This window comes from Anolis carolinensis, chromosome 3 (genome assembly GCF_035594765.1).
Source record: "Anolis carolinensis isolate JA03-04 chromosome 3, rAnoCar3.1.pri, whole genome shotgun sequence".
NCBI classification, from domain to species: Eukaryota; Metazoa; Chordata; class Lepidosauria; order Squamata; family Dactyloidae; genus Anolis; species Anolis carolinensis.
In genome coordinates this window covers 237,805,126-237,831,714 of record NC_085843.1, presented here as the reverse complement: position 1 = coordinate 237,831,714, position 26,589 = coordinate 237,805,126, and the positions used below count along the sequence as shown (strand labels likewise).

The 26,589-nt window shown below is 42.0% G+C and overlaps 1 protein-coding gene across 1 annotated transcript in view; it reads left to right on the top strand.

The window, feature by feature from the left end:
- efhd1 (EF-hand domain family member D1) overlaps positions 1-26,589 on the top strand; it is a 60,807-nt gene that overhangs the window by 19,016 nt on the left and 15,202 nt on the right. Inside the window, exon 2 of the mRNA XM_003218435.3 lies at positions 21,611-21,758. Coding sequence (XP_003218483.1) covers positions 21,611-21,758 — 148 coding nt within the window. The remainder of the gene's footprint in view (positions 1-21,610; positions 21,759-26,589) is intronic.

Sequence of the window (26,589 nt, the reverse complement as noted above, 5' to 3'; positions counted from 1 at the left end):
CAGATTTTGCCCGCTGGTCTGACCCAATCACTAGCTGCATCCGTGGAAAACAGCCCTTCCGCTGGACTGATCAAGCAGAGAAAGGGTTCCAGCAACTAAAGAAATTATTCACGTCCCAGCCAATTCTACAGCACCCAGATCCTGGAACCCCTTTTGTTGTGCAAGCGGACGCCTCTGATGTGGCAATTGGGGCTGTACTCTTACAACCGGTGGGAGACCACCTTCATCCCTGTGCCTTTTACTCCCGTCAACTAACCACACCAGAGAGAAATTACACCATTTGGGAAAAGGAACTACTGGCCATAAAGGCAGCCTTTGAAACTTGGAGACATTGGCTAGAAGGGGCCAAATTTCCCATTGAAGTCCACACTGATCATCGAAATCTAGAACATCTAAGAACTGCCCGCAAACTAAATCAGAGGCAGCAACGTTGGGCTTTGTTCTTTGAACGTTTTAACTTCCAGATTCATTATGTGACCCCAGCCCAAACCAAGCAAGCAGACGCCCTGTCACGTAAACCGGAATACGCTGCAGGACGCAAGGAGACCTTTGAATCCCAATTACTACAACCCGAGAACTTTGCCACGCTCACAGTGGGGAACACCAAATCCACTCCCATTGGTTCAACTTCCTCTACTCCAGGACCCATCTGTGCTCAAGAAATCAGGGCTAGTCAGCAAGCAGATGCCTGGGCGCAGGACCAACTTCGTCAAGGTCTGCATTTTCCCTTTTCGCTTAAAGATGGACTGCTATGCTATAGAAATCATGTTTATATCCCACCCGGACCGGGCAGGGAGAAAGCGCTTCGTCTGTGTCATGACTGCAAACCAGCAGGGCATTTCGGACTATTTAAAACCATGCATCTGATCCTAAGGGATTTTTGGTGGCCCAAGATCCGCAAAGATGTGGAAAAATATGTCAACACCTGCCCAGTATGCCAGCGCTCCAAGATAAGAAGGGAGAAGCCCTCAGGGCTTCTGCATCCCCTTCCTACCCCATCTCGGCCATGGGAAATAATTTCTGCGGATTTCATCACTGACCTACCACCTTCCTGTGGATTCACCACGATTCTAGTGGTGGTGGACCTTTTCACCAAGTTAGCCCATTTCATTCCCTGTGAAGGTCTTCCCACGGCCAAAGAGACTGCAGATCTATTCCTTCAACATGTTTTCAGACTACATGGATTGCCCAAGAGTTTAGTCACAGACCGTGGATCTCAATTCACCTCTCGTTTTTGGAAAGCACTACAAAAACTATTGGGCATAGACTCTCGCTTATCTTCAGCTCATCATCCCCAAACAGATGGGCAAACGGAGCGCACCAATGCCACTTTGGAGCAGTATCTTCGCTGTTATGTAAACTACCAACAGGACAATTGGGCTTCTCTGTTACCACTGTCAGAGTTTGCCTATAACAATGGAGTTCAAGCTTCTACAAAAGAAACGCCGTTCTTTGCAAACTACGGCTTCCATCCACGTTTCTTTCCCCCTGTCATTGAAACTTCAGAAGTTCCCGCAGCAGAGGATTGGCTGCAGGAACTCACAGCGGTACAACAACTTTTGCTCCAGCAACTAGACCAAGCCAAGGAGGACTATAAACGCCACGCTGACAAACATCGCCAGCCGGGCCCCGAAATCAAGGTAGGAGATCGGGTTTTTCTGTCCACTCGCTTTCTGCCCTCCCACCGCCCTTGCCGGAAGTTAGATGCCCGTTTCATTGGCCCCTATCCAGTGGTGGCGCAATTAAACCCCGTGACTTTCAAACTCCAACTTCCGCGTTCAATGCGCATCCACCCAGTGTTTCACCGTTCCCTGCTCCTTCCGGCGGATGGTGTGCGTCCTGATACAGACCAACCGGCCCCCCCTCCTGTTTTGATGAATGGGGAGGAGGAGTTCGAGGTTGAGGACATTTTGGATTCTCGCTTTCACCGCCGCCGCCTACAATATCTCATTGACTGGGTGGGTTTTGGCCCTGAGGAACGCTCTTGGGAAGACGCCTCCACAGTCCATGCTCCTGATCTAACCCGTCGCTTTCATCAGACCTATCCCGCCAAGCCGCGACCTCGCGCCTCGGGGAGAGGGCCCCAGTTTGAGAGGGGCCTTGAGGAGGGGGATAGTGTGATGACCCATGGGCCTTGTAGTCCTGCTCAGGACATTGTAATCCCTGATGAAGAAGAAAACTTGGGTTTTTTGCCTTCCCAGTCAGAACTGGAATCTTCTCAGCCAGATCTTTCCCAGGCAGATCTGGGAACCTTGCACCTGCAAGAAAGTTGTGTCCCAGAAGTATGTCAAACAAACCCAGAGCCCACATCTCCCGTGTTCTTGCGCCGTGAGTTTTGTAAACAACAGAGGGGTTTGGAAGCAGCTTCGCGCAGGAGTGCTAGAATTGCAGCTAAGAATGTAGCCAATTAAGACTGCTTTCCGTGAGAATCTTTAGGGAGTCAAACATCTGGTCCCAGAGTTTAGCTTTCGTTTCTGGTTCCCAGAGAACTGCTTCGGCGAGAAAGTTAGACTCTATATAGGTGTTTTACCCGCGTAGTAACTTCGCGGAGTCAATTCGTCAGCCTCCGGAGCGAGTTGTGTCTGGACAGCGCGCTCCGTTTCAAGCCTCGTTCCTGCTCAAGCCTTGCCCTGCTTCCCAGCCTTCGCTCCAGTTTCCAGCCTTTGTTTACCTACGGACCTTGCTTGTTTTCCAGGACTATACCTTGCCTTGTATCACGGATTTTACCAAGTTATTCCACGGACCTTGTTCTTGTTCCTTGTTACCTTGTTTCACGTTTTAAGCCTTGCTTCAAGTATCAAGTTATTTCCTAGCCTTGCTCAAGTTTATGGACTAAAGGACCTTGTCATCTCCCCTCACTTTGCCTGGCAAAGTGAGTGTTTCGGTTATTGGATTACAACTTTGGATCATAATATTTCATATTGGACATTGCTTTTTTGGACTAATTTTGACCTTTCCTGAAAGGTCTGCTTCTGAACTAACTTTTACATTTATTTTTATTAATCTTATATATTTCCTTAATAAAGATATTAGATAGAATCTGGCCTCTGCGTATGGTTATTGGTGCTCTGTAGCCTGGGTCGTGACAAAAACCCATCTAAAATTGATTCATTTGGGCTCTAGTCAGGTCCATTGCCAGAGGTCCATCATGATTCAAACATTGCATACTATAAATCTAGCATTATAAATGAATAAACATGTAACATAGCTTTCCCCTGCTACCACCTGGACAGAAATATAAGCCAAGGTACCTAATTTTACCAAAAAAAGCTGGGAAAGCTTATAGACTCTAGTACAAGATGAGGGTGGGAAATGCAGCAGCTACTAGTACATTTCAAAAATAAAAATAGATACAGTAGAGCCTCACTTATCCAAGACTCTCTTATCCAAGGTTCTGGATTATCCAAGGCATTTTTGTAGTCAACATTTTCAATATATCATGATATTTTGGTGCTAAATTTGTAAATACAGTAATTACAGTATAACATTACTGCGCATTGAACTACTTTTTCTGTCAAATTTGTTGTATAACATGATGTTTTGGTGCTTAATTTGTAAAATCGTAACCTAATTTAATGTTTAATAGGCTTTTCCTTAATCCCTCTTTATTATCCAAGATATTCGCTTATCCAAGGTTCTGCCGGCCCATTTAGCTTGGATAAGAGTACTAATAAAATTACATTAATTGAGGTATTAATTGATGTTTATATAAAACAGTAATTTAAGGTAAGACTGTCCAACTCTGATTACCTATATAGTCAAATATATTATTTATTTATTTACTATACTTATACCCCGCTCGTCTCACCCCCGAAGAGTGACTCAGGGTGGCTTACAAACTATGGCAATAATTAAATGCCAGATTCAGACAATAATATCAGTAAAACACAATATTATAAAATTGTAAAAAACCTATACATATCAATTAAAATAGTCTTTTAAACTATTTAAACATATCAAAAGTATTAAAAGTCTAACACCAACTGAGCTTTGTAAACATTGAACCAATTGCTTATATAAGCCAACTCAGATATAAGCCGGCAAGGACCCTCATTCGAATAGAAGCCAAACAGGGCTTTTTCAGCCCTAAAAGGGCAGAAATTCAGCTTATACTCGAGTATATATGATAGTAAGCCATCTGTATGTGATATATGACATGCTTTTTGTAATGGCAATAGATTCAGCATTGGTTCATATTTGCATACTATTTGATTTTTCAAGTAAATCAAGAATGAAATCAGAAAAATACAAATTTATACAAAGAAACCACAACCACACACTCAGAATTTATGGATGAGAGTGTTTCTGCCAATAATCATTAAAAAGTTTAAGGTTGTTGTAGAGTTTTATCATTGTTGTTCTCATAAGGCAAGTCAATTACAGTACATCCATGAAATTTGTTTCCTCCTTTGTTAATGAAAAACACGTTTAGCCTAGAGAGTTTAATGCACAAGATCCTGGCAGTGCTAACAAAATACCTGCTTATGATTGCTTAAGAAATAATTGCTGAGTAACTTCCTAGTATGTTTCAAAGAAGGATAAAAACCCAGTGGGCATATATATGTCAATTGAATGCAAGCCTGGCATTTCTACAACTTTTTAAGCACTTCCTAATTCAGCTAGTACTAGACTAGCTTTCATGGGAAGAGAGTTCAAGACCCTGCGGGCAGCCCCTGCAAGAAATTTCTTTTGTGTCCCTGTGTGGATTGAGAGAAGAGGATCTTATGAAGATATCAGAGTTTGCTCATATGGAAGTATATAATGAATGCATTTTTCTGACACATCTATTCACATGCAAATCACTACTTAACTTGGGAATGTGAGCTCACATTCTCTTTCAGATGTCTTGGATATATGTGTGGGCATGACTAATCTGTAATTGCCAGTGGAAATCATAGTAACAGGTTTATTATTAATGGTTTGATAAGTTTCAACCCTCTTGCCTACTGAAAGTATTGTGTTGTTCCTGATAGTTTCCAACTTTGTAATGCCCCTGTTTTTCTGTGGAAATAAAGGGACAAAAACAAGGTATTTTCCATGTGAGTAAACAGCCAAGATAAGGCCAAGTGAAATAAATTCTGCCTTTTGGCAAGTGGTGTAAATATTTCAAGGAAATTTGAACATTCATTGTAGTAGTGTCAGGATTTTATAGCTGCGAGTAAACATGCATACAGTTTTGGCACTGTACCTATTCCTCACTATCTTGACATGAAACCAACTAATGCATACAATTAAATAGGGGCTTTGGAACTGAATTCTTCCCCCTCCCTCCCTACCCCACACACAGTTGCATTGGTGCATATTTTTAAAGCAACACTTAGCCTTTTCATTCTCTCGTTGGCTGCAGTCCAGCCTCTGGTGCTATGAGTTGTCTCTGTTTCTCTGCCATTCAGACAGCTGCCTTTGTACCCCTTCAATCAAATGTCCTGTGTAGGATAAAGTTCTCTGTTACTCTTTTAATCTGGCAAGAAACATGAAAAAAATCCTAACCCGAAAAGGAAGTGCCGCTCCTTAAAACCTCTTCTCCACCCACAGCTACCAACAAATTGGCATATGTAATGGTTGGAAGGGAACTGTTTGCAAAAGGCTACCTCTCTTGCAAAGGACATGAGATATTTATTTTATTTATGTCAAGATCTGAAAACGTTCTCTGTGTTTCTGTTGTTGTAAAGTCCACATTCCTTCACAGATCATAGATGCTAGTATACAGAGCTTGGGAAAAGGTCCCTTTTTGAACTATACTCCCCAGAATCCCCTGAACAGCAAGCGGGGGGGGGGGGGGGTTGCAAGTTGTATTGCATAAAAGAAACTGGGTTACTGTGAGTTTTCTGGGCTGTATGTCCTTGTTCCAGAAGTATTATCCCCCACATCTATGGCAGGCATCCTCAGAGGTTGTGAGGTCTGTTGGAAACTAGGCAAGTGGGGTTTATGTATCTGGAATGTCCAGAATGGGAGAAAGAACTCTTGTCTGCTTGAGGCAAGTGTGAATGTTGCAATTGGCCACCTTGATTAGATTATCCCAGGCAGGAAGCAGTCAGGCTGTGAAACTGCAAGGCTATTCAATTCTAATCAAGGTGGCCAATTGCAACATTCACACTTGCCTCCAACAGACCGGAGTCCTTTCTCCCAACCTGGACATTCCACAGATATATAAACCCCACTTGCCTAGTTTCCAACAGACCTCACAACCTCTGAGGATGCCTGCCATAGATGAAGGTGAAATGTCAGGAGAGAATGCTTCTGGAACATGGCCATACAGCCCAAAAAACACACAGCCGCCCAGTGATTCCATCCATGAAAGCCTTCGACAACACTTAAAATAAACATTTGCAACATCTGAGTCTCTCTGTGAGCAGAGAGATAAGTGATGGAGGGTGAACAAGAAAAGTTTCTATAAACCATCTGAAAGAATGAAACAAATCGTATTTCTACTGCTCTGTAATGTTTCTGTTTTGATGGAACAGCCCTCTTTAATTATATAGGGAATGTGCCGGATCTACAGTCCCAAAGCCTTCTTTTCAACACTATGGTATGCCAGGAAGGGAGCGATGCTATGATGCTGTAATCTGTCATCCTCTCTCGTCAGCCTGTTGGAGAGAAGAAAGTTGTAGCTGGACTTTCAAACACTTCCAGATGTTAAGCTAAGACTGAAAAAATGGCACAAGGTTCTGTCATGGAGAAGTTACCAGCTCTGTGTTAGAATTTTTTAACAAATGGAAGAGATGGTAAACAAAATATGCAGCTTCAAAACGTGAAGTTTCAAAACATGAAGCTCATCAACTATTTTTGTTGTTCCTAAAAAAACCTGTGGAGAGCCATCATGGTGATTTGGGTTTGAACTGGGATTCTGGGAGATTAATATCCAAATCCCCACTAGGTCATGGAAACCCACTTTGAGCAAACCTTAGAAAATGGCAAAGGAACACCCCCATACCTGAAGAAACTTTGATGAGAAAATCTTATAACAGATTCACCATAAATCGGAAAAGCCTTGAAGGCATACAACAATAACAATAAAGCTGTTGCCCAGTGGTGTTTTTTAAAATTTCCACCCCCACTATTGCAACATGGCCATCTAAGGTTTCTGAAATTCTTTAGAAGGTACTCTCTTCTAATACTGATTAGCCACACACTAATTGGAAATGAGCTGCTCCCATCTTGATTGGATGTGTACTGCATATAAATATAATGTATCTGTTATGTGGTTAAAAACAGCAGAGCCATCATAGAGAATCCTGTAGCAACGGGAATGATAGAGTCTGCAGCTGAATGCAAATGAGCATTATATTTTGGATGGAGAATATCTTTTTTTGCCAGATTTTGGAGCAACTGATAATCGGTATCTTAAAGATGATGTAAAGATATTGTAATCTCGTTTTCTGTAAGGACTATTTTGGGGAAAAAATGTTTTCCGTATCAACATTTAATCTTATTAGGAACATAATAATATTGCCAAAAATTTGTGAGGCTTCTTCATTGTGCCTATTATACAGCAGTGATGTCAGTGCATTAAAAAATCTTACTGTGCCTCTTTTATTGTCCTCAGCTTGTTGCCCAACAGGGTTATTTCATGTTGTGTGGTGGATGGAGGGTGGGGTTGGGGGTGCTTTGGGACCAGGCAAAGAGAAACAAATAGTAGTTTAGTTCTTGGTCATTGCTGTAGTAAATTTTCAGGGTACTTTGAGGTGAAAGCTGCTCATATTGACTAAGAATTTGATGCCACAGTTATTGCAAAGTTTGGGAAGTGTCCAGTGTGCTAGTTTTCTTGGGCTGGTTTTCAGTTGTTGCAGCCTGATGAAGTGGACTGGATATTTGAATGACTCACTCAGGCATGAGTTTATCTGCACTGACAAGAACGAGAAGAGATGGTTTAATTGGGTGGGTCCAGGGACGTTAAGTTCCTTGCTACACCAGGGGAAGTTGCCCAATGGCGTGAAGGAGGCTGTAGTGTGATCTCTGATGAAGAGGACTGCCTAGATCCAGAAGTACCACCCGATCATTTGATACTTGAACATCTAGTGCTGGGCAACTTTGAAAGAAATTGCTATCTGCACCCATTTCTATCTGGATTCATGACAGCCTTGGTTGCCTTGACTCATTACCTACTTCAGATGAAAAACAAGGGGAGTCTTCCTGGATCTCTGTAGCTTTTGATACCACTGATCATAGTATCCTACTGAACTGGCTCTGTTGGACAGGATCCTTTTTACAGGGCCATTTCAGGAGGGACTGGGAGAACTGTTCAGCTGCATTAAGCTGTGGGGTGCCCCAAGTTTCTTTCTTAACTCTTGTGCTGTTCAAAATCTATAAGAAGTCAGTGAGGGTGGAGGGGAGGGTCATTAAGATTTTTTGAGGTTGGGTGCCATCGATATGCTTTATTGCTTCTTATTGTCCAAGTCAGCTGAGGCTATGCAGGTGCTGGATCAGTGCCTGGATACAGTAATTGTCTGGATGAGAGCCAGTAAACTGAAACTGAATCCTAATAAGATGGAAGCTCTAAGTAATGGTGGTTCTCTGGCAAATCCTTTGTGAAGTTACCCTTCCCCTGAGGAAGGAGGCTCATAGCTCTCCTTTCATCCATTTTTATCACTGGAGACCGAGGTGCCTCCATCAGGCTACTTCCACACTGCCCTATATCTCAAGATCTAATTCAAGATTATCTTTTTATCCCTGATTATCTGGCAGTGGAGACTCCTAATCCAGTTTAAATCAGATAATCTGGGATCAGATCCTGAGATATAGGGCAATGTAGAAGGAGCCTCAGACTGCTTGGGGCCAGTTTTTATTGATCAACCAGGTATGGCCTTTCCTGGATAGGGATAGCTTAACCATCTATATATATAAAAGAGTGACGGCATCACGGCGACTCACAAAACAACAAAAGTACAGGCCCCCCAACCTCAAAATTTGACAACACAACCCATCATCCACGCCTCTAGGTTGATACAACAAAAAGAAAAGAAAAATAAAGTACTAATTAGAGGGAGAGCAATAATTTTTTTTATCCAATTGCTGCCAGTTTAGAGGGCTAATCTCTGCCCACTTGGTTGCCTAGCAACCAAGGCACAGCCAGGTTTCAGTTAGGGGACAGGCAGATTTAGGCCTCACTTAGACTTCTTCCACAGATTATCAGATTTGCACTGGATTATATGGCAGTGTAGACTCAAGGCCCTTCCACACAGCTATATAACCCATTTATAATCTTATATTATCTGCTTTGCACTGGATTATATTGAGTCCACACTGCCATAGAATCCACTTCAGTGTGCATTTTATACAGCTGTGAAGAAGGGGCCTCATATAATCCAGTTCTAAGCAGATAATATAAGATTAGAAATATACAGTAGATTCTCACTTATCCAACATAAACAGGCCGGCAGGATAAGTGAACATGTTGGATAATAAGAAGCGATTCAGGAAAAGCCAATTAACCATCAAATTAAGTAATCATTATACAAATTAAGCACCAAAACATAATATTATAAAACAAATTTGACAGAAAAAGTAGTTCCATACGCAGTAATGCTATGTAGTAATTACAGTAGAGTCTCACTTATCCAACACTCGCTTATCCAACGTTCTGGATTATCCAACGGATTTTTGTAGTCAATGCTTTCAATATATCGTGATATTTTGGGGCTAAATTCATAAATCTCTAAAACCAGGACAGTAAATAAACAGGGGAATTCCACACAGGAAACAATCAGGGCCAGCTACACCTCCCAACAAAGTATTCCCATCATTAAAGTCTGGCAAATCCTGTTTCCTCAGGGCCACAGACAGTAGAAGCACATAAAATATCGCAAACAACACCACTCTGAAAACAAGGGAATTCCAGACAGGAAACAATCAGGGCCAGCTAACACCTCCCAACAAAAAATTCACTCAGGGAGAAAACAGCCAGGCCTTAAAGCTGCAAGGCCATTACATCCTAATCATTTTTCCTAATTGCAGCATTCATACTTGCCTCCAACAGACAAAAAAAAAACAATCAGAAATATTGTATATTTACAACCTTTAGGAAATAATATCCCCTGATGGCGCAGTGTGTTAAAGCACTGAGCTGCTGAACTTCTGGACCGAAAGGCCGCAGGTTTGAATTGGGGGAGCGGAGAGAGCCCCCACTGTTAGCCCCAGCTTCTGCCAACCCAGAAGTTCAAAAACATGCAAATGTGAGTGCATCAATAGGTACTGCTCCGGCGGGAAGGTAACGCTGCTCCATGTAGTCATCCCACATGACCTTGGAGGAGTCTACGGACAACGCCGGCTCTTCGGCGTAGAAATGCAGATGAGCACCAACCCCCAGAGTCAGACACGACTGGACTTAATGTCTGGGGAAAACGTTTAACCTTTACCTTAACTACCACCAATTCCTCAATACTTTCTTTCCCATACCACCAGACTTCGCCACAGCAACGCGTGGCCGGGCACAGCTAGTAGTATTATAAACACTCATACCATCCAGATTAAATTACTACTATTGCACTCTACAAAGGGCTGCCCTTGAAAGCTAGACAGGTGCAGTAGTTAGAGCCAACACAGTGGCTAACCTACTGCTTGGAACACCATACATAAACCACACAGAAGTGTTTTTCAAGGAACTGCTATCAATGAATCTCTGGTCTGAATGGCAATGATATGCAAATGATACTTATTTTTTATTTCGTGTCAGAAGCCTTGCATAAATAAATATGTTTAAAACTGATAAAATAAAGGGATCACAAGCTGCTAAATAGTTTTAGATGAAAACTGGCAACAGCATTGTCTGTAGCTTTAAACAATTCTTCCTCTGTGCATGAGGCAGGGCATTGTAGGCAAGCATTCTGATACTGAGTTGTTTGTTCTGCTCCCCAGTCGCATAAGGTGGAGGATTCTTCTAGGTAGCACCACTTTGTCTTTTGATCTGCTAACTCCGCTTCTGAGTTTGTTCAGGGACTTCCAAGTTGCCCGTTCTTGGTTTGCCTCTGGAGGAAGACCCTCGTGGGGTTCATCCAGTTGGAATTGCCTGATTTTGCTGCCCACAGGGATATTGTTGCTGTTGCTGGAGGAACATTAAGAGGAGTGGTGGTTCTCATGAAGCTTTTCCTTGGTTTAAGTCTGCTGGGAGGAGGTTGATAGCCATACATTGGGTGGCTTTCGCAGTGTTCAACCTTATTTCTCTTGCAATTGGCAGCAACTTCCCGGGGGAGAGGGGGGGGAGGAAATGCCAAGTGTAGGTTTAAGACATCCTGTGATTATTCTACATGTCTCATTCAGTGCTATATTCACCTGCTTTGCGTGGGCAGATTTATGCTAGATGGGACAGGCATACTCAGCAGCTGAGTAAGACAAGGCCAGGGCTGATGTTCTTATTCATTTTGGGTCTGCATCCCATGCACTATTACAGTAGAGTCTCACTTATCCAAGCCTTGCTTATCCAAGCTTCTGGATTATCCAAGCCATTTTTGTAGTCAATGTTTTCAATATATCATGATATTTCGGTTCTAAATTCGTAAATACAGTAATTACAACATAACATTACTGCGTATTGAACTACTTTTTCTGTCAAATTTGTTGTATAACATGATGTTTTGGCGTTTAATTTTTAAAATCATAACTTAATTTGATGTTTAATAGGCTTTTCCTTAATCCTTCCTTATTATCCAAATTCGCTTATCCAAGCTTCTGCCAGCCCGTTTAGCTTGGATAACTACTTACTGTAGTAAGTTTCCGCAAGATGTTACTTGAATGATACTTGAAAGAGTATCTGGTTAAGCAAAGATTTTAGTTGATGCCAACAATGTATTGCTATCCTCACACCCAATAGTGGTTTTAAGATTGTTGTATATAATACATTTGTCTATAATTAAAGACACTCATGATTTAGAAAATAAGTTGTTTTGAAAATGGAGAACAGAGGACAGGTGAGATTTCTGGATTTTCTGGATGTGTGGAGAATTTCATTGAAGCTAAAGGCTATATTCCTTAGCCTTTTAAGGGATTAATGCCAGTGGTGGGTGGGTCCAAAACCATACTATTCATTCACATTACATTTACACATTTAAATGCAGCCCACCAGGTGGGATAATGTTTTCATTGCTTGATTTAACTTTATTTTTTAAAATATCCCGCCACCATTTCCCTGAAGGAACTCGGGGCAGCTTACAAGCAGGACCAAACCCAACAACATAGTTAGCCAACTAACTCACTCAATTAGAATATACTTTCCTTTTGTCTATATTGAGTGTTTCTTCCAACCTAGAACTTGACAACATTCAGCTCAGTCTTGCAACCAGACTCCAAAAAGTGACACTATCGCAAGCATTTTTCTTCCTTGTTTTTTTTATTTCTTGAGTCAACAAAAAAGAAGCTAACTATATTTTCCATCCCCCATCTCTTCCTCTTTTACTTCTTTAGTAAAGCCCTTATCCAACTTCTTCTTTTAAAAAACCAAAATAGGATCCTTTTTTTATTTGCAGACCTGCTATTCTACAGCAGAGCATTAGCTGACCCAACTCTAGGTTCACTACCATGTCTAGGTAAATGGAGAAGTGGCTGTGGCAGGGGTTAGTCTGCATGGCACTTGCACAGTCGCCAGTTGGGCTGGCAAAGCAGGGAAAGAACGCTGCCCTTTAGCAGCCCAGTCACCATCCAGTGAAACCCAGCCATGTTCATGGTGGAGGAAGTTACACTGCTTTCTTCATAACCCTTTTGTAAGTTGTTATCAGGCATGTGGATGAGGGGCTGAGTGTGCTGCTTCAGCTCCTCATATTCAGTGCCCCTGCCCTGGTTCAGTTGACAAGGCAATCATATGAGAGGTTGGTGTTCGATGGAAAGTTACAAGAGAGCACAGCCGTTAACCCAGCCTTCACTGTTGGTTAAAATTAGCAACTTGCTTAGATCTACAGCATTCCCCTTTGTTACTTACATCAACAGCAGTCAGCAACCAATTGGAATTTCTAAAACAAATGCTTCTTTCTGGAACAGATGTCTGCTGATACTTGGAAACCATACACTGGGGAATTCTTTAGGAGGGTGTGTAGGAGGAATGAGTCTGGGATGCCTACTGTAAGATAAAAGTCCTGGTCTTGACAAGTGTGATTTGTAAATGTTTTCTATAGTTTTATACCACCTTTCTTCGAAGGAATGTGAGACTATGCATTCCCTCCTCACATTTTATGTTCATAATCATGCGGGGGGCCCCACTAGTGCAGCGGGTTAAACCGCTGAGCTGCTGAACTTGCTGACTGAAAGGTTGGAGGTTTGAATTTAGGGAACGTGGTGAGCTCCCACTGTTAGCCCCAGCTTCTGCCAACCTAGCGGTTCAAAACATGCAAATGTGAGTAGATCAATAGGTACTGCTCTGGTGGGAAGGGTAGTCATGCTGGCCATATAGCCTTGGAATTGTCTACAGACAACGCCGACTCTTCGGCTTAGAAATGCAGATGATCACCAATCCCCAGAGTCGGACACGACTAAACTTTATGTCAGGGGACAACCTTTACCTAATCATGCGGGGAAGTTTTGTCTGGTCTGGTCACCCAGAGAGCCCTGCTACTAAAGGTGGGAGTGTGTGTAAAACAATGATCTAAGCCTTTTATTCCAGTCAGTGTACCACCCTGCCTCTGGTCTGTCCTGCATCAAAGGACACTTTTCACATAATACACAGAAAAGGCTAAACCTATTTTCCATGTTTCAGCTGAACTTACACGGCATACTATTTTTGTACATTCAGTAGAACTGTGCAGTAACTTGCTATATGCAAGTGATGCGCTGTGTAGAGTTTTTACCACGTTTACTTGTCCACAAGGTGTCCACTTAACATCTCTTCCAAGTGGAGTGGGTTGCGGCATCAGATTTTGTCTTTCTTTCATCTAATCAGTTTGTTGATTCAAAATGACAAAACATCTAATGACATTGGATTCCATTCTTCTTGGAAGCTATCAAAGAAATTCTGCTGAGTATTGTGACTTGCCTTGGTACCACCTTATGGTTTCGACTAATGACCAGTTTGTATCCATGTAAAAATCTGAAAATGGGGTTTAGAGATCCTGCCTTCAGGTCTTGGTCTCCCTATTCCTGCAACACAACTTCCATTAGTTTAGTTTCATCAGGATGTTCAGTAGAAAAAAGATATATACAATGTACATTTAATAATGAAACCTGCTGTTCACATGCTAGGAGTGAGACATTGATTGATTGACACTGATATAATGGCCTAGTAGGAGCCGCGGTGTCGCAGTGGGTTAAACCCTTTGTGCCAGCTGAACTGCTGACTTGAAGGTTGGGTTGCTGACCTGAAGGTTGGCGGTTTGAATCTTCAAGATGGGGTGAACCTTCCATCTGTCAGCTTTAGCTTGCAGAGACACGAGAGAAGGCTCCTGGGTGTCCCCTGGACAACGTCTCCGTAGACGGTCAATTCTCTCACACCAGAAGCAACTTGCAGTATGTTCTCAAGTTGCTTCTGAGACCATAAAAATGCCCTAGTTCCTGCATCATACAGATGTACTGTAAGATTTTAGCAGACAGAACTATAGTGCATCTTAAATCCCCTCCATGTGATATACAGAAGACCTCCTTTGGCAACTAATGGAGATCTAGAGAAGGATGTCATCATTGTATGTCTGACTGCACTGTACTGCACTGTATGTCTATTCTGTACTGTATGTCTGTTCTGTACTGTCAGTATAGGGCAGGCATGGGCAAACTTCAGCCCTCCAGGTGTTTTGGATTTCAACTCCCACAATTCCTAACAGCCAGGCTGTTAGGAATTGTGGGAATTGGAGTCCAAAATGCCTGGAGGGCCAAAGTTTGTCCATGCCTAGTATAGCTTCCACATCTGCAGGTTTAATTTTTATGGATTTGATTAATATGTTCTCTCTAGGAATCTCTGGGTCCTCCAGGCAAATGTACGGTCAACCTTTGGCAGAAGTTGACCATAGAATCACCTTGGAGGAACTAGAGATATGTTCTTTCGGGTAAAAAAAATACTGGTTCCACTTTTCTGGGGGCCTACTGTATTAAGATATCTTCCTCAATCTTCACATTTATTGAAGTCATGGTTTGTGGAGTAGAACTTATCACTTGGCCTCTGTGCCTTTAGCAATAGCAGGTGAAATATTGTACATGCATAGGCCTATGCCTGCACAGAATTGGAAAACTGCATCCTCCTCTACCTTTTCAGGAAATGCATGGATATTTTCATTAACATCATCTGAAAGCAAATGCCAAGTACTACCACCTTTGTCCATAGTCCTATAATGTCTGGACACATACTCATCGGATGAGACCTGTTCTTAACTATAATTAGATCTTAATGCTTGACCTGTCTTTTAGAGCTGCAGGGGCCAAGATCCTATTATGTATTTTCCCTGGTCCCTGGATCAGGAAAGGAATACACCACTCCTCCTGTGTGTCTAAGGAAGTTGCATTGGAGGGCTACCTGTGTGTTTGTTGTTTAATATAATATTATATGCATTATTATTACCCAATTGCATTTATTCCAGAATAGAATTGTATAGCTGCAGTCATATTTGCCTATTGAATGTATTTAATATGGTACAATGCATTTAATATTATTGTTTCTTTAAAATGGTAGAAGCACAAAGTTGTGGCAAGGAAGCACAAAGCAAAGACGCAGAAGCACCATTTTCTTTATACTGTACTCATTCCAGCCTCCCTCCTTCCCTTGTTCTCTCTCTTCTTGAAACTAAACATAACCAGAAATAAAAAGCATACAAAATCAACTAAACCAAGGTTCCTCAAAGCAGACAAGAGCAAAGCAGACAGCAATCTTCCCAAAGCAGACAAGGACAACGAGGCACAGAGGCTGCTCCTTTAAAGCCCTGTACTCTCACGGTAGCACTCTCTCTGGTGCTAGCTCTTAACTCAAAACACTGCTCTTATGTCCATTCAAAACTCAGTCCAAACAAGTCTTAACTCAAAACACCCTTAAGTTGGGATGCTCTTAAGTAGAGGTTCCACTGTACAATATTTAAAATAAAGAACCATTTTAACCAACATTAAGATCATTGGGGGGAAGCCCTGCTCTCAGTCCTGCCACCTTTGCAGGTGTGTCTGATAGGAACGAGATACAGGGCCTTCTCAGTGGTGGCCCCTTGGCTGTGGAACTCCCTCCCCAGTGATATTAGAGCAGCTCCCTCCCTCCTGGCCTTCAGAAGGAAAGTGAAAACCTGGCTCTGGGATCAAGCTTTTGGAGATTAACTACCATACAGTGCAATAATAACTACAAAATATGTGCAATGATTCTTGGAACGGCCCCGGATTACGATTATGGGTGGCGTGATTTTAACAGTGATTATAATGTTTATATGTTTTAATGCGCTTTTTAACTCTGTTTTTAAATTTTAACTTAAATGTACCGTATTTAATTGTCTGTTGTCTAAAGGCATCAAATAGTTGCCATATGTAAAGCCGCCTTGAATCCCCTTCGGGATAGAGAAAGGCGAGATATAAATAGAACCAATCAATAAAATAATAAATAATAAACTTACCAGTGTTTCAATGGGAAGTGTGGGCCTGTTTTCTACAAGTTAATTAGGGTTGTTGTTGTAGTTGTATGCCTTCAAGATGTTTCAAACTTAGGGCAACCCTTAAGTCTAAAGTTTAGGGAGGGGACGGGTAAATGACCTTGGAGGACCGCATCTCGTTTGGGGACCCCTATACTACACCATACTGGCTCTAGCACAGTATCACTCAGACAAATAAAACAGGTCACTTTATATTGAAAGGCCTATGAAAATTAAAAATATAATAAAGGCACAAGTCCTTTATTATATTTTTAATTTTCATAGGCCTTTCAATATAAAGTAACCATCCAACATATTTCAAATACGTAGTACTTAGGTATGTAGAGAAGGGGCTTGGATAAAGAGGTATATGCAAAGGTAAGCATTCTTTCAGGGACCTGTTCCCAAGTCATAAAAACTCAAAGCCAAAACTTTGAATTGAGGCTGCCAGTGGACCAGGAGCCAGTGCCGTTGATGATTCTGTGGGATGGCTAAACACACAGGCCTTTAGAACAACAACTCTAAAGGGGTGGTGGGGAAGACTGCAGCCCAGCTATATGATGCAACTTTGAGTCTCTGCTGGAATTTGTATTGAGGTCTGGAAAAACAAGTTTGTCTCTTTTGTTCCACACCCACAGACTAGATTTCTTTTCTTTTTTGGAAATGCTGCCTCTTAGGAGAAGAAACATTATCTCCTTATAATTCCCTTCTGTATTACTGAACTGTTTCATCTGCTGCCTGGCTCTTGCTGAATTGAGGACAGATTGAGTATTCCTTGGCCACTTTGCTTTTGAGGCCACACAACTTTGGGAAGCTGCGCTTTGAAGGCTGGCCCTGGCACAGACTGAACACCTATTGTGCTGCTGGGATAGTGCATTGCTTTACCATCCCAGCCCACTGCTTCTGGCAAGACCCAGTTTCTCACAATCCTGGCTTTGTATTGCCTCTGTCCTGGAATGACGGATACGTGAGGTTTGCTTTGCTGGCTGTGGATCTTGAGTACAGTATGTTAACCCCTGTGGGGCTGTTACTGCTCTTGAAAAGCAGCCTTAAAGCTGTGTTGTCGAAGGCTTTCATGGCCAGAATCACTGGGTTGCTGTGACTTTTCCGGGCTGTATGGCCATGTTCTAAAAGCATTCTTTCTTGACATTTTGCCCACATCTATGGCAGGCATCCTCAGAAGTTGTGAGGTATATTGAAAACTAGAGAAGGGAGGTTTATATATCTATGGCAGGTCCAGGGTCCAGAACGCTTGTCTCTTGGAGGCAGGTGTGAATGTTGCAATTGATCACCTTGATTAGCATTTAATGGCCTTGCAGATTCAAAGCCTGGCTGCTTCCTGCATGAGGGAATCCTTTGTTGGGAGGTGTTAGCTGGCCCTGATTGTTTCATGTCTGGAATTATTTACTGTCCTGATTTCAGCCATAGCAGAGCACTTGATGAACCAACCTGGCGTCGCCCTAAGTGAGTTTTTGTTTGTCAAGGCAAATATGAATGCTGTAGGTAGTCATCTTGATTAGCATTGAATGGGCTTGCAGTTAAGGGCCTTTATGCCTTGCACACCCTGGAAGAACTGGTGAAAAACCACTGACAACCGAAAGATTACAGATTATGTTCTGAGTTCCCCAAACCCTCTAGAGAGGTTGACCATGGGAAAAGTTGCATCAAAGAGGTGTCCAAAGATGCTATTGGACAGAGCTACTGGTATCTTCGCCCATGTTTAATACTGTGTGTTCAGGCAAGTGCAGTGCTAGATGAGCTTTCGGGACTTACCTTGTTCTGTGTCGTGTCCTGGCTTTCATCAAAGCCCTGATTAGTTGTCTGACCCCCGAAATTGGGAGGTCAGACACTTATTTTGTTTTTGGTTTTTTTGGAGAGGGGAGAAGGCGCCGGCCAAGGCCACAGCCAGTAAGGATGTCCAGTAAGGAGCCCGGCAAAGGGGGGGGGCACAGGATGATCTAGCCACCCCAATCTCACCCCCCCCCCCGGCAGGTCTGTGCACGTAGGCCCAAAGCTAGCACCCATAGACCCAGACGCCCGGGCCTACGAGTGCAGGCTTTGGGCCGGGCCTAGCCGAGCCTCACAGGGCCTACAGACGATTGCTGAGAAAGGATTGCCTGGGCGCGTAGGCCCAAAGCCTGCTCCCGTAGCCTACGGGTGCAGCCTTTGGGCCTAGGCACCCAGGCCTCACAGGACCTACAGCCGATTGCAGAGTAAGGAACGATCTTTACTCGGCAATCGTCTGTAGGCCCTGTGAGGCCCAACTGATTGCCGAGTAAGGATCGCTCCTTACTCTGCAATTGGCTGCAGGCCCTGCATGGCCCGGATGCGTAGGCCAAAACCTGCACCCGTAGGCCCGGGAGCTTTGGCCCCACGGGTGCAGGCTTTGGGCCTACACACCCGGGCCTCACAGGCCTACAGCTGATGGATCCAAATGGCAGGCTTGGAGCCGATATTGGCTCCCACCTGCTTTTCGTTTCGAGGCAGTTTTTGTTTCGTTGGGGGTCTTCCTGTTTTGTGCCATCCAAATGGACGATACGAAACAGAAATATGATTGAAACATATGAGACAAATACCGCACACATCTCTAAAGTGCACAACCAGCTTTAAGTAATAGACTTTTGATGACAGTTTGGTTGAAAGAACTGATTTCTCAGCACTCACACAAGCACAGGATAAGAAAACAGATAGAAGAAAGTGGCGCTATTTCTTTCAGATGATAGAATATGTTTCCAGGATCCCATTGGATTGTCTTGAAGACTATGTTTCAACATAGTCTTCAAGATAACCTCATGGGATCCTATGTCCAGAGAAACACCTATGTGGAAATATGCCTTGAGGAAAGTCTGTGTTAGGATTGCTGCGTTAGCAAGCACATTGCCAGAACTAGGGAAGATTTCATGGTAAAAATGATTTCAGAAGTCTGTCCAGGGATTGAGAGCAAGCACACAAACCTGAAGAGCACAATTTAAAAAGTGACCCTTTTGTTATCTTAAAATGGACTGCCCTGGCAAACACATGAAAGATAAACAAGGGTGCTTGTGTTACATAACAGATATGCTTTCCATTTTTATTCCTTCCAATGCGTCAAGTAACTTCATTTGTGTCAGATAGGTCTCTGTCCCTCGACCCCTCAACCTATCTGCAAGCATATCCTCTGCCATTCCTAATTGCTCCTTGGTTCCTTTTGATTCTTCTTCATTCCTTCCATCACTCTATTTACAAAACTGGCTTTTGTCTTTATGGATTCTTTTTGAGTAACAGGAAGTTGGGGAGGGTGTCAGAGGAGAGTTAGGGGCTCGAGGGAAACAGAAAAGCTTCAGAAAGCATTCAACTATTTTTTCTATTGAAAACGAATCATATATAGATGAAGTACTCCTTTGTTGTTATAACTGGAACTGTACTATCTAGTTTTAGATTACTGCTGCCAGCACGTTCAGTTGTGTGTGTTTGTGTGTGGGAATGAATGAGTTTGAATACACTCTGGGTCACATGACTCTGTATTATCATTTTTTAACTGCAAATCAAGCAACTATTTTAAAATGGGATCTTCAAAAAAAAAAAGAAGAAGAAAGAAGTGTGTATTTTATTGTCATTTTTCAAAGAACTTAGGTTCTAGAATTCTTTGTCCTAAATAAGTCTGATATACAGGATTTTTAGCCATTCTCACTCTTTCTTCTTCTGCATTCTTGACTAAATAGGTGGTAATAACAGTTTGTTTACTTGTTGATGTGATTCTTTAAGTGGCCATTTGTAAACTCCTATGTATGTGTCATTCTATGCCCTTGAAGCCAATCTTCTGAAACATCTATAGAGTTTTGGTGGTAACCCTGCCCCTCCATTCTGCATGTTCTCTAGATATTTCTTGCTCTGCTCTCCTCTGTTCATGTTTACTGTTGTGGAATAAAACAGTCAGGAGAAGTATGATGATGGGCTGGAAAGTTGTATGAGTTTACAGGTGGATATTTGAAGGACCACAGTTAAGAGGTTGCTAACCTCTTCATGGTCTCTTTCATTCACACACATGAGAGACTAACAATCTGGTCAGCTCATGGATAAGAGAGTCATGCTTGCAAAGCCTGTAAAATGATTTGTCCAAAGGAAGTAGATGCTCAATCCCTCATATCCAGTTTGTAGTGTGTTATAAATGTCAAAAGGCTTGGGCAGTGCAGATGCTAGACACACTACTTGCAAAGAGACTTTCACAAGAAATGCTCATAAACTGCAAATGCAACACATTGCAAATGCAGAGTTTCTCAAACTGTGCTCCTCCAGATGTTTTGGACTTCAGCTCTCACAATCCCTAACAGCTGGTAAACTGGCTGGGATTTGACAGCTGGTAAACTAGCTGGGATTTCTGGGAGTTGTAGGCAAAAAACATCTGGGGACCCCAGGTTGAGAATCACTGCTCTAGTAAAACTTGAGCGGGCAAAGTTTGCTTAGCTCTCATATATGACAGAAATGCATGTATTAATTACAAAGTTGTTCTTAGACTTTCTAAATAGTTAACATAAATGGATAGTGTTCTTTCTACATCTAGGTAATGTAATGACTTGAAGCGGTTTTGAGTTTTTTTCAGTGCATATGTAACATGAAAATATATGGGAGAACCTTTGTGCTATATATCATACCGGTATATGAAAATTTGGATAGTACTTAAAGGGAGTTTTACTATTCATATGAAAGGAATAGTGCAATACAGGGATAGAGAGGTATGGTTTTGAGTTGAGTTCCCAAAAGCCAAATGTTTTCTTTTTCAATAAGCATAAGTGAATGTACTTATTTTCTATGTGATGCAGAATGTTTATTATAGTTTACAAATCTGTTGATCCTACCCATTTATTTTTGCTCCACTCTGGAAATAGCTTACTTTAGGTCTGTTTGCATTATGCAATGAACTAAAGCAGCTTTTTATAGTGCTGGAGGTGCTTGTAAGATAAATGTAGGAATTATTGTCTTATGTAACAATATATTTTGAAATTTTGGATATAACTTGAACTCTGATGTCTGTCTCCTCTTTGTCAAGGAACAATGAGTGATACAGTTACTGAAAGCCAGTCAACAGAACCCTCTAATATCTTTATTCCTTTTTTTCCCTTTAGGTATGACTCCGGGAAGGATGGTTACATTGACCTTATGGAATTGAAGTTGATGATGGAGAAGCTTGGTGCACCTCAAACTCATCTGGGTCTGAAGAACATGATCAAGGAAGTGGATGAGGACTTTGATGGCAAACTCAGTTTCCGTGAGGTAAACATCAGCAGAAAATAAAACGCAGAATCCAATGGGGGATCAGAACGTGGAACTTGGCTGTCCCGTCAGCTTTGTCCCTTCTCTGTGCCCCTTTTTGACCAATTGGTCAGTATAGCATACTGTGGTATTAAATGCCACTAAAAGATCTAAAACAGTAGTTCTCAACTTGTAGGTCCCCAGGTATTTTGGCCTACAATCCCCAGAAATCCCAGCCAGTTTACCAGCTGTTAGGATTTCTGGGAGTTGAAAGCCAAAATATTTGGGGACCCACAGGTTGAGAACCACTGATCTAGGAGAACCAATAGTATATCACTTCCTTTGTCCAGTTCTTAGTGTAGGTTCAGGGCTATTTCTTTTTCATAACTAACCAAGTTTGCTGGTTTATAGAGGTTGAAACATACATAGTCTTCTTTCAAAGAAGCATTTGCAACCTCAATCAATTAATTGGCCGGTCGTCCTCTGGCAGCTTTTATTATGAATATGGGTCAATGTGTTGTCGAAGGCTTCAACAGAAAGGAAGAAACCATGAAAATGAACAAAATCTGGCTACCAGTATTACAAAACTCAAAAATCAGAACAGTAAATAAAAAGCAATACTCTGAAAACAGAGGGTTTCCAGACATGAATCAACCAAGGGCAGTTAACGACTCTAAACAAAGGATGCCCCAGAGGCAGGAAGAAGACAGCAGATAAGCTTTTCAATGCTAATTTAAGTGATTAACTACACATTCACACTGACCTCTCTCACCCTAGACTTTCCACAGATATATATTAACCTCTTTGCTTAGTTTTCTCCATACCTCACAACCTCTGAGGATGCCTGCCATAGATGTGGGCGAAACGTCAGGAGAGAATGCTTCTGGAACATGGCCACACAGCCCGAAAGACATACAACAACCCCAATATGGGTCAATTTTGTTCTGTCAGGTTTCCACTTTTGATGCACACAACCCACAAGAGACAAAGCTAGACAAAATAGTAATTTTGTAGGATCTTTATGGGACCTGGGAGGAACACCAGGTGACCCTTAGTTACGTGCATTTCTCATTTGTGACCTTGCTATTAAGTATGCTCTCTCTTGTTCCCAGGACCTTGTGGAAATCCCCAACACAAATTATTTACTAACTTTAAAGATAGTTCCTGCAGCATAGTAAATGTTATCTCTAAAGATGGCTTCTCTTCCTCTGCCAACTAACTAACACTAACTTAACAAGTTTCAACCAGTTTTTTAAACATCAACAAGATTTGCTCAAAGTCTTAAAGAGACAATATATTATCCCTACATTGCTGTTTCCTGGCATTAAGTTGCATTAAGTCTTTTTGACCATTACCTGCTGATCTTAATTTTGTTTTTAACATACTTCTTACATGGACGTTCATTTTAATTTTTGAAAACAGTTTTGTACAATGCACATCATCATGAAAAATAGAATAAAAATAATGTTTAAGTTGGTTTAAAAAAGTCAATAAATAAGCATAACTTTTAATTTCTTACGGAGTAGTACCATGAGCACTAAGAGAATGTATCAGGCTTAGGCAGATACTATTTTTTTTTGTAAGAGAACATCTCATTTCCCCTATTTTGAACTCATAAATCAGCTTTGAAATAATGAATCACTTGACATGTAACATTCAAGAGAACGAAACTGCTTTCTCTGCATTTTAAAAATAAGCATCAAGAAGAGGATGAATTATGTGATTTTGTGCTGATCTGTTACAACTAAGAAGTCTATAAAAGTGTACAAAACTGCTTCACAGAGAGAATCCTGTGATGTTATTCACACTGAAACCAACTATAAGTTTTATCTAGACATAAGCAACTTGCACCTACATATGTTCTTCCATCAGCATTCTGGCAGCTTAGCCGTTTGGAACTGTAGGATAAGCTCATATTTTTCTGCTTTTTATATTGCTTCAGACTATGTTCCACTACCACCCTGTGCTGGAGGAAAGGAACTAATGGGAATTCCCTAGGATGATGCAATAACTATGGAACTTACACAACTCTTTCCTGTTACGTCAGTGACCTATTGCAACTTGCCTTAACAAAGGGGCATTTTAATAAAGTTAATTTTGTACTTTCTGACATTTTAAGCCTGTCAATACATCACCAATTGCTTCCAAACTAGTGAACTCTAAATTTCAAGGTGAATAAAGTTATATTTAAAGCCATACGGCAACTGTCACTAACTTTACTTCAACCAGAATAGTGATTAGAAGTGTTAATAAGGCTAATTCAAAATACATGCACAAAATCTGGCTGTGCTACTATTCTTGCTCTTTTTATGTATTTTTAGCAGAGTTATATTTAAAATACAGTAGAGTCTTGCTTATCCCACCTTCGCTAATCCAATGTTCTGTATTATCCAACACAGACTGCCTCCCATCCGGATCCACAGCTGTTTCTCTAGGCAGCAATTCTATCTTTCTTTGTAGTCAATTTTTTAGTAGTCAAGGGTTTTTGTAATCAATGTTTTCAATACATTGCAATGTTTTGGTGCTAAATTTGTAAATACAGTAATTACTACATAACATTACTGTCTATTGAACTACTTTTTCTGTCGATTTGTTGTAAAACATGGTTTTGGTGCTTAATTTGTAAAATCATAATGTAATTTGACGTTTAATAGGCTTTCTCTTAATCCTTCTTTATTATCCAACGTTTTCGCTTATACAGCATTCTGCTGGCCTGTTTATGTTGGATAAGCGAGACTTTACTATATGTGTATCATTGTGACCCATAACAAGATAGTGTCTATTCACGAGAATTCCACAGTGAACCTGCAATTTAGCAGTATAATATAGTAGCAGTGATATTGTTTGTTATTCTGTCCAAAACCTAGTGACCATACTGAAGAACAGTATGGATTTCATCTATTGGTATCTGAAGAGTATAGATAGCTACATCATTTATAAAACCCTGATTTGCATCCAAGCTCTGCTAATTCTGTCCTGAAATATTATTTATTATTATTTATTTATTTGCGACATTTATATACCGCCCTTCTCACCCCGAAGGGGACTCAGGGCGGTTTACAAGTATATATACATACAATATATTATATTATACAACTAAATTGCAATATTATTAGTAATATTGTGTCAAGGACAGAACGCCACAAGATTCAAAGTAACAGAGTTTATTAGATTACAGAACTCAAAAATGCCCGTAAAACACAAGGGCCAGGCAGTTTTTGCCTTTAGGAGCAAAAAGGGGCAAAAGTAAATGTTCAAAAGATAAACCGGATTAAACCGGAGTTTAATCCGGGTAAAAACAAACTGCTTGCTTCAGCCTGGGTATAAACGAAACGAAAGCCAAGGAACAAAAGATACAAAGAATGCAACTAATTGGCAGCAGATTCCTCTCTGCTGCCAACACTGTGCTTAGAGTAGCTTGCGTCGCTCCCCCACACACACAGCAGACAGGATCTCCAACACGAGTAAATCAGCCAAGGATTGTAGCAGTTGAGTAGACCAGTTCCGTTCCGTAGATCAAAGCCAGAAGCAGACGTTTGTAGTTTTTCCAAGTCCAAGAAGGGGGGAAGACAAGCCGTGGTCAGTTCAGTCCGAGTTCTCAAAGCAGGAGATGGCGTCCGTCAAGAAGACGACGGAAGGTCAAGCTAATAAGAGTAAGCACAGGTTTGCACAAACAAATGCCCACACAATCCCTCCCGCCGTCTGACCCTGGATTCCAATCAACTTACGTCACAGCACAGGAAAGCACACAAGTCTTCAGAGAAGCGTCCCACACACACACGGATCCCAAGCGTTTGCCCAGATTACCTTGCCCAACGCAATTTGCAATTGCTCTCAAGCCCCATTTTATGCCAGTTACAAATCTTCATCACTGTCAGCTGTCCTCCTTAACCCGGGCGTTTCCTCATCACTTTCCTCGTCAGAGCTGGAACACCTCTGACTACGCCCAACAGCATCTCCAGCTGTGGATCCCGTCCCATCCCTCCAGCTAAACCATGGGTCTAATCCTGAAGGTCCCCATTCATCTTCTGTCCCATCATGGCCAGTGGCACCCACTTCCTCCCTTACCCGAGTCCAATCCATCTCATCCTCCTCTGAGCTAACCAGCCCCTCCTCCATTCTCTCCGTAAACCCTTCGAAAGACTCCTCGTCAGATGGTGCTGCAAATATGTCTCGCAGTCTTTTTCTCTCTCGCTCCTCGAGAGTATCTGACTCTCGAGGAGTCTTACGCCCACGTCTGTCAGTAACAGAGCCATGAGGCTCAATCATAACACTATCCCCTCTCACAAAGGCCTCCTCCCCCGATGGCGGAGAAGTGGCAGTGATACCCTCCGCTATAGCACCACGACGACTAGAGGTATCAAGTTTCAACAGCGAACGATGAAAGACTGGATGGACCTTTAAATTAGACGGTAAACGCAAACGAAACGCAACAGAAGAAATCTTTTTAACGATAGGAAAGGGACCCAAATACCGAGGCGCAAACTTTCCCCCAGCCTGTTTAATATGTTTGGAAGATAACCACACCAAATCCCCTTCTTCCAACTCCTCCCCTGCCTGCCTGTGGCGGTCAGCCTGAGTCTTCTGCGTTGCCTTAGCTTCCAACAGTAAGCGACGGGCAACATCATGCAATGCAGCCATTTCCGAAGAGCGGTACACAGGGTCCGAAGAGACCACATTGGTCGACGGCGCCACACCTCCCCGTGGATGAAAACCATAAGTTAGCTCAAATGGCGTATGCTGACTAGACGTGTGCACCGCATTGTTGTAAGCAAATTCCGCCACCGGTAACCACTTTACCCAAGCCGTGGGTTGATCTAAACAAAAACAACGCAGATACTGCTCTAAGAGC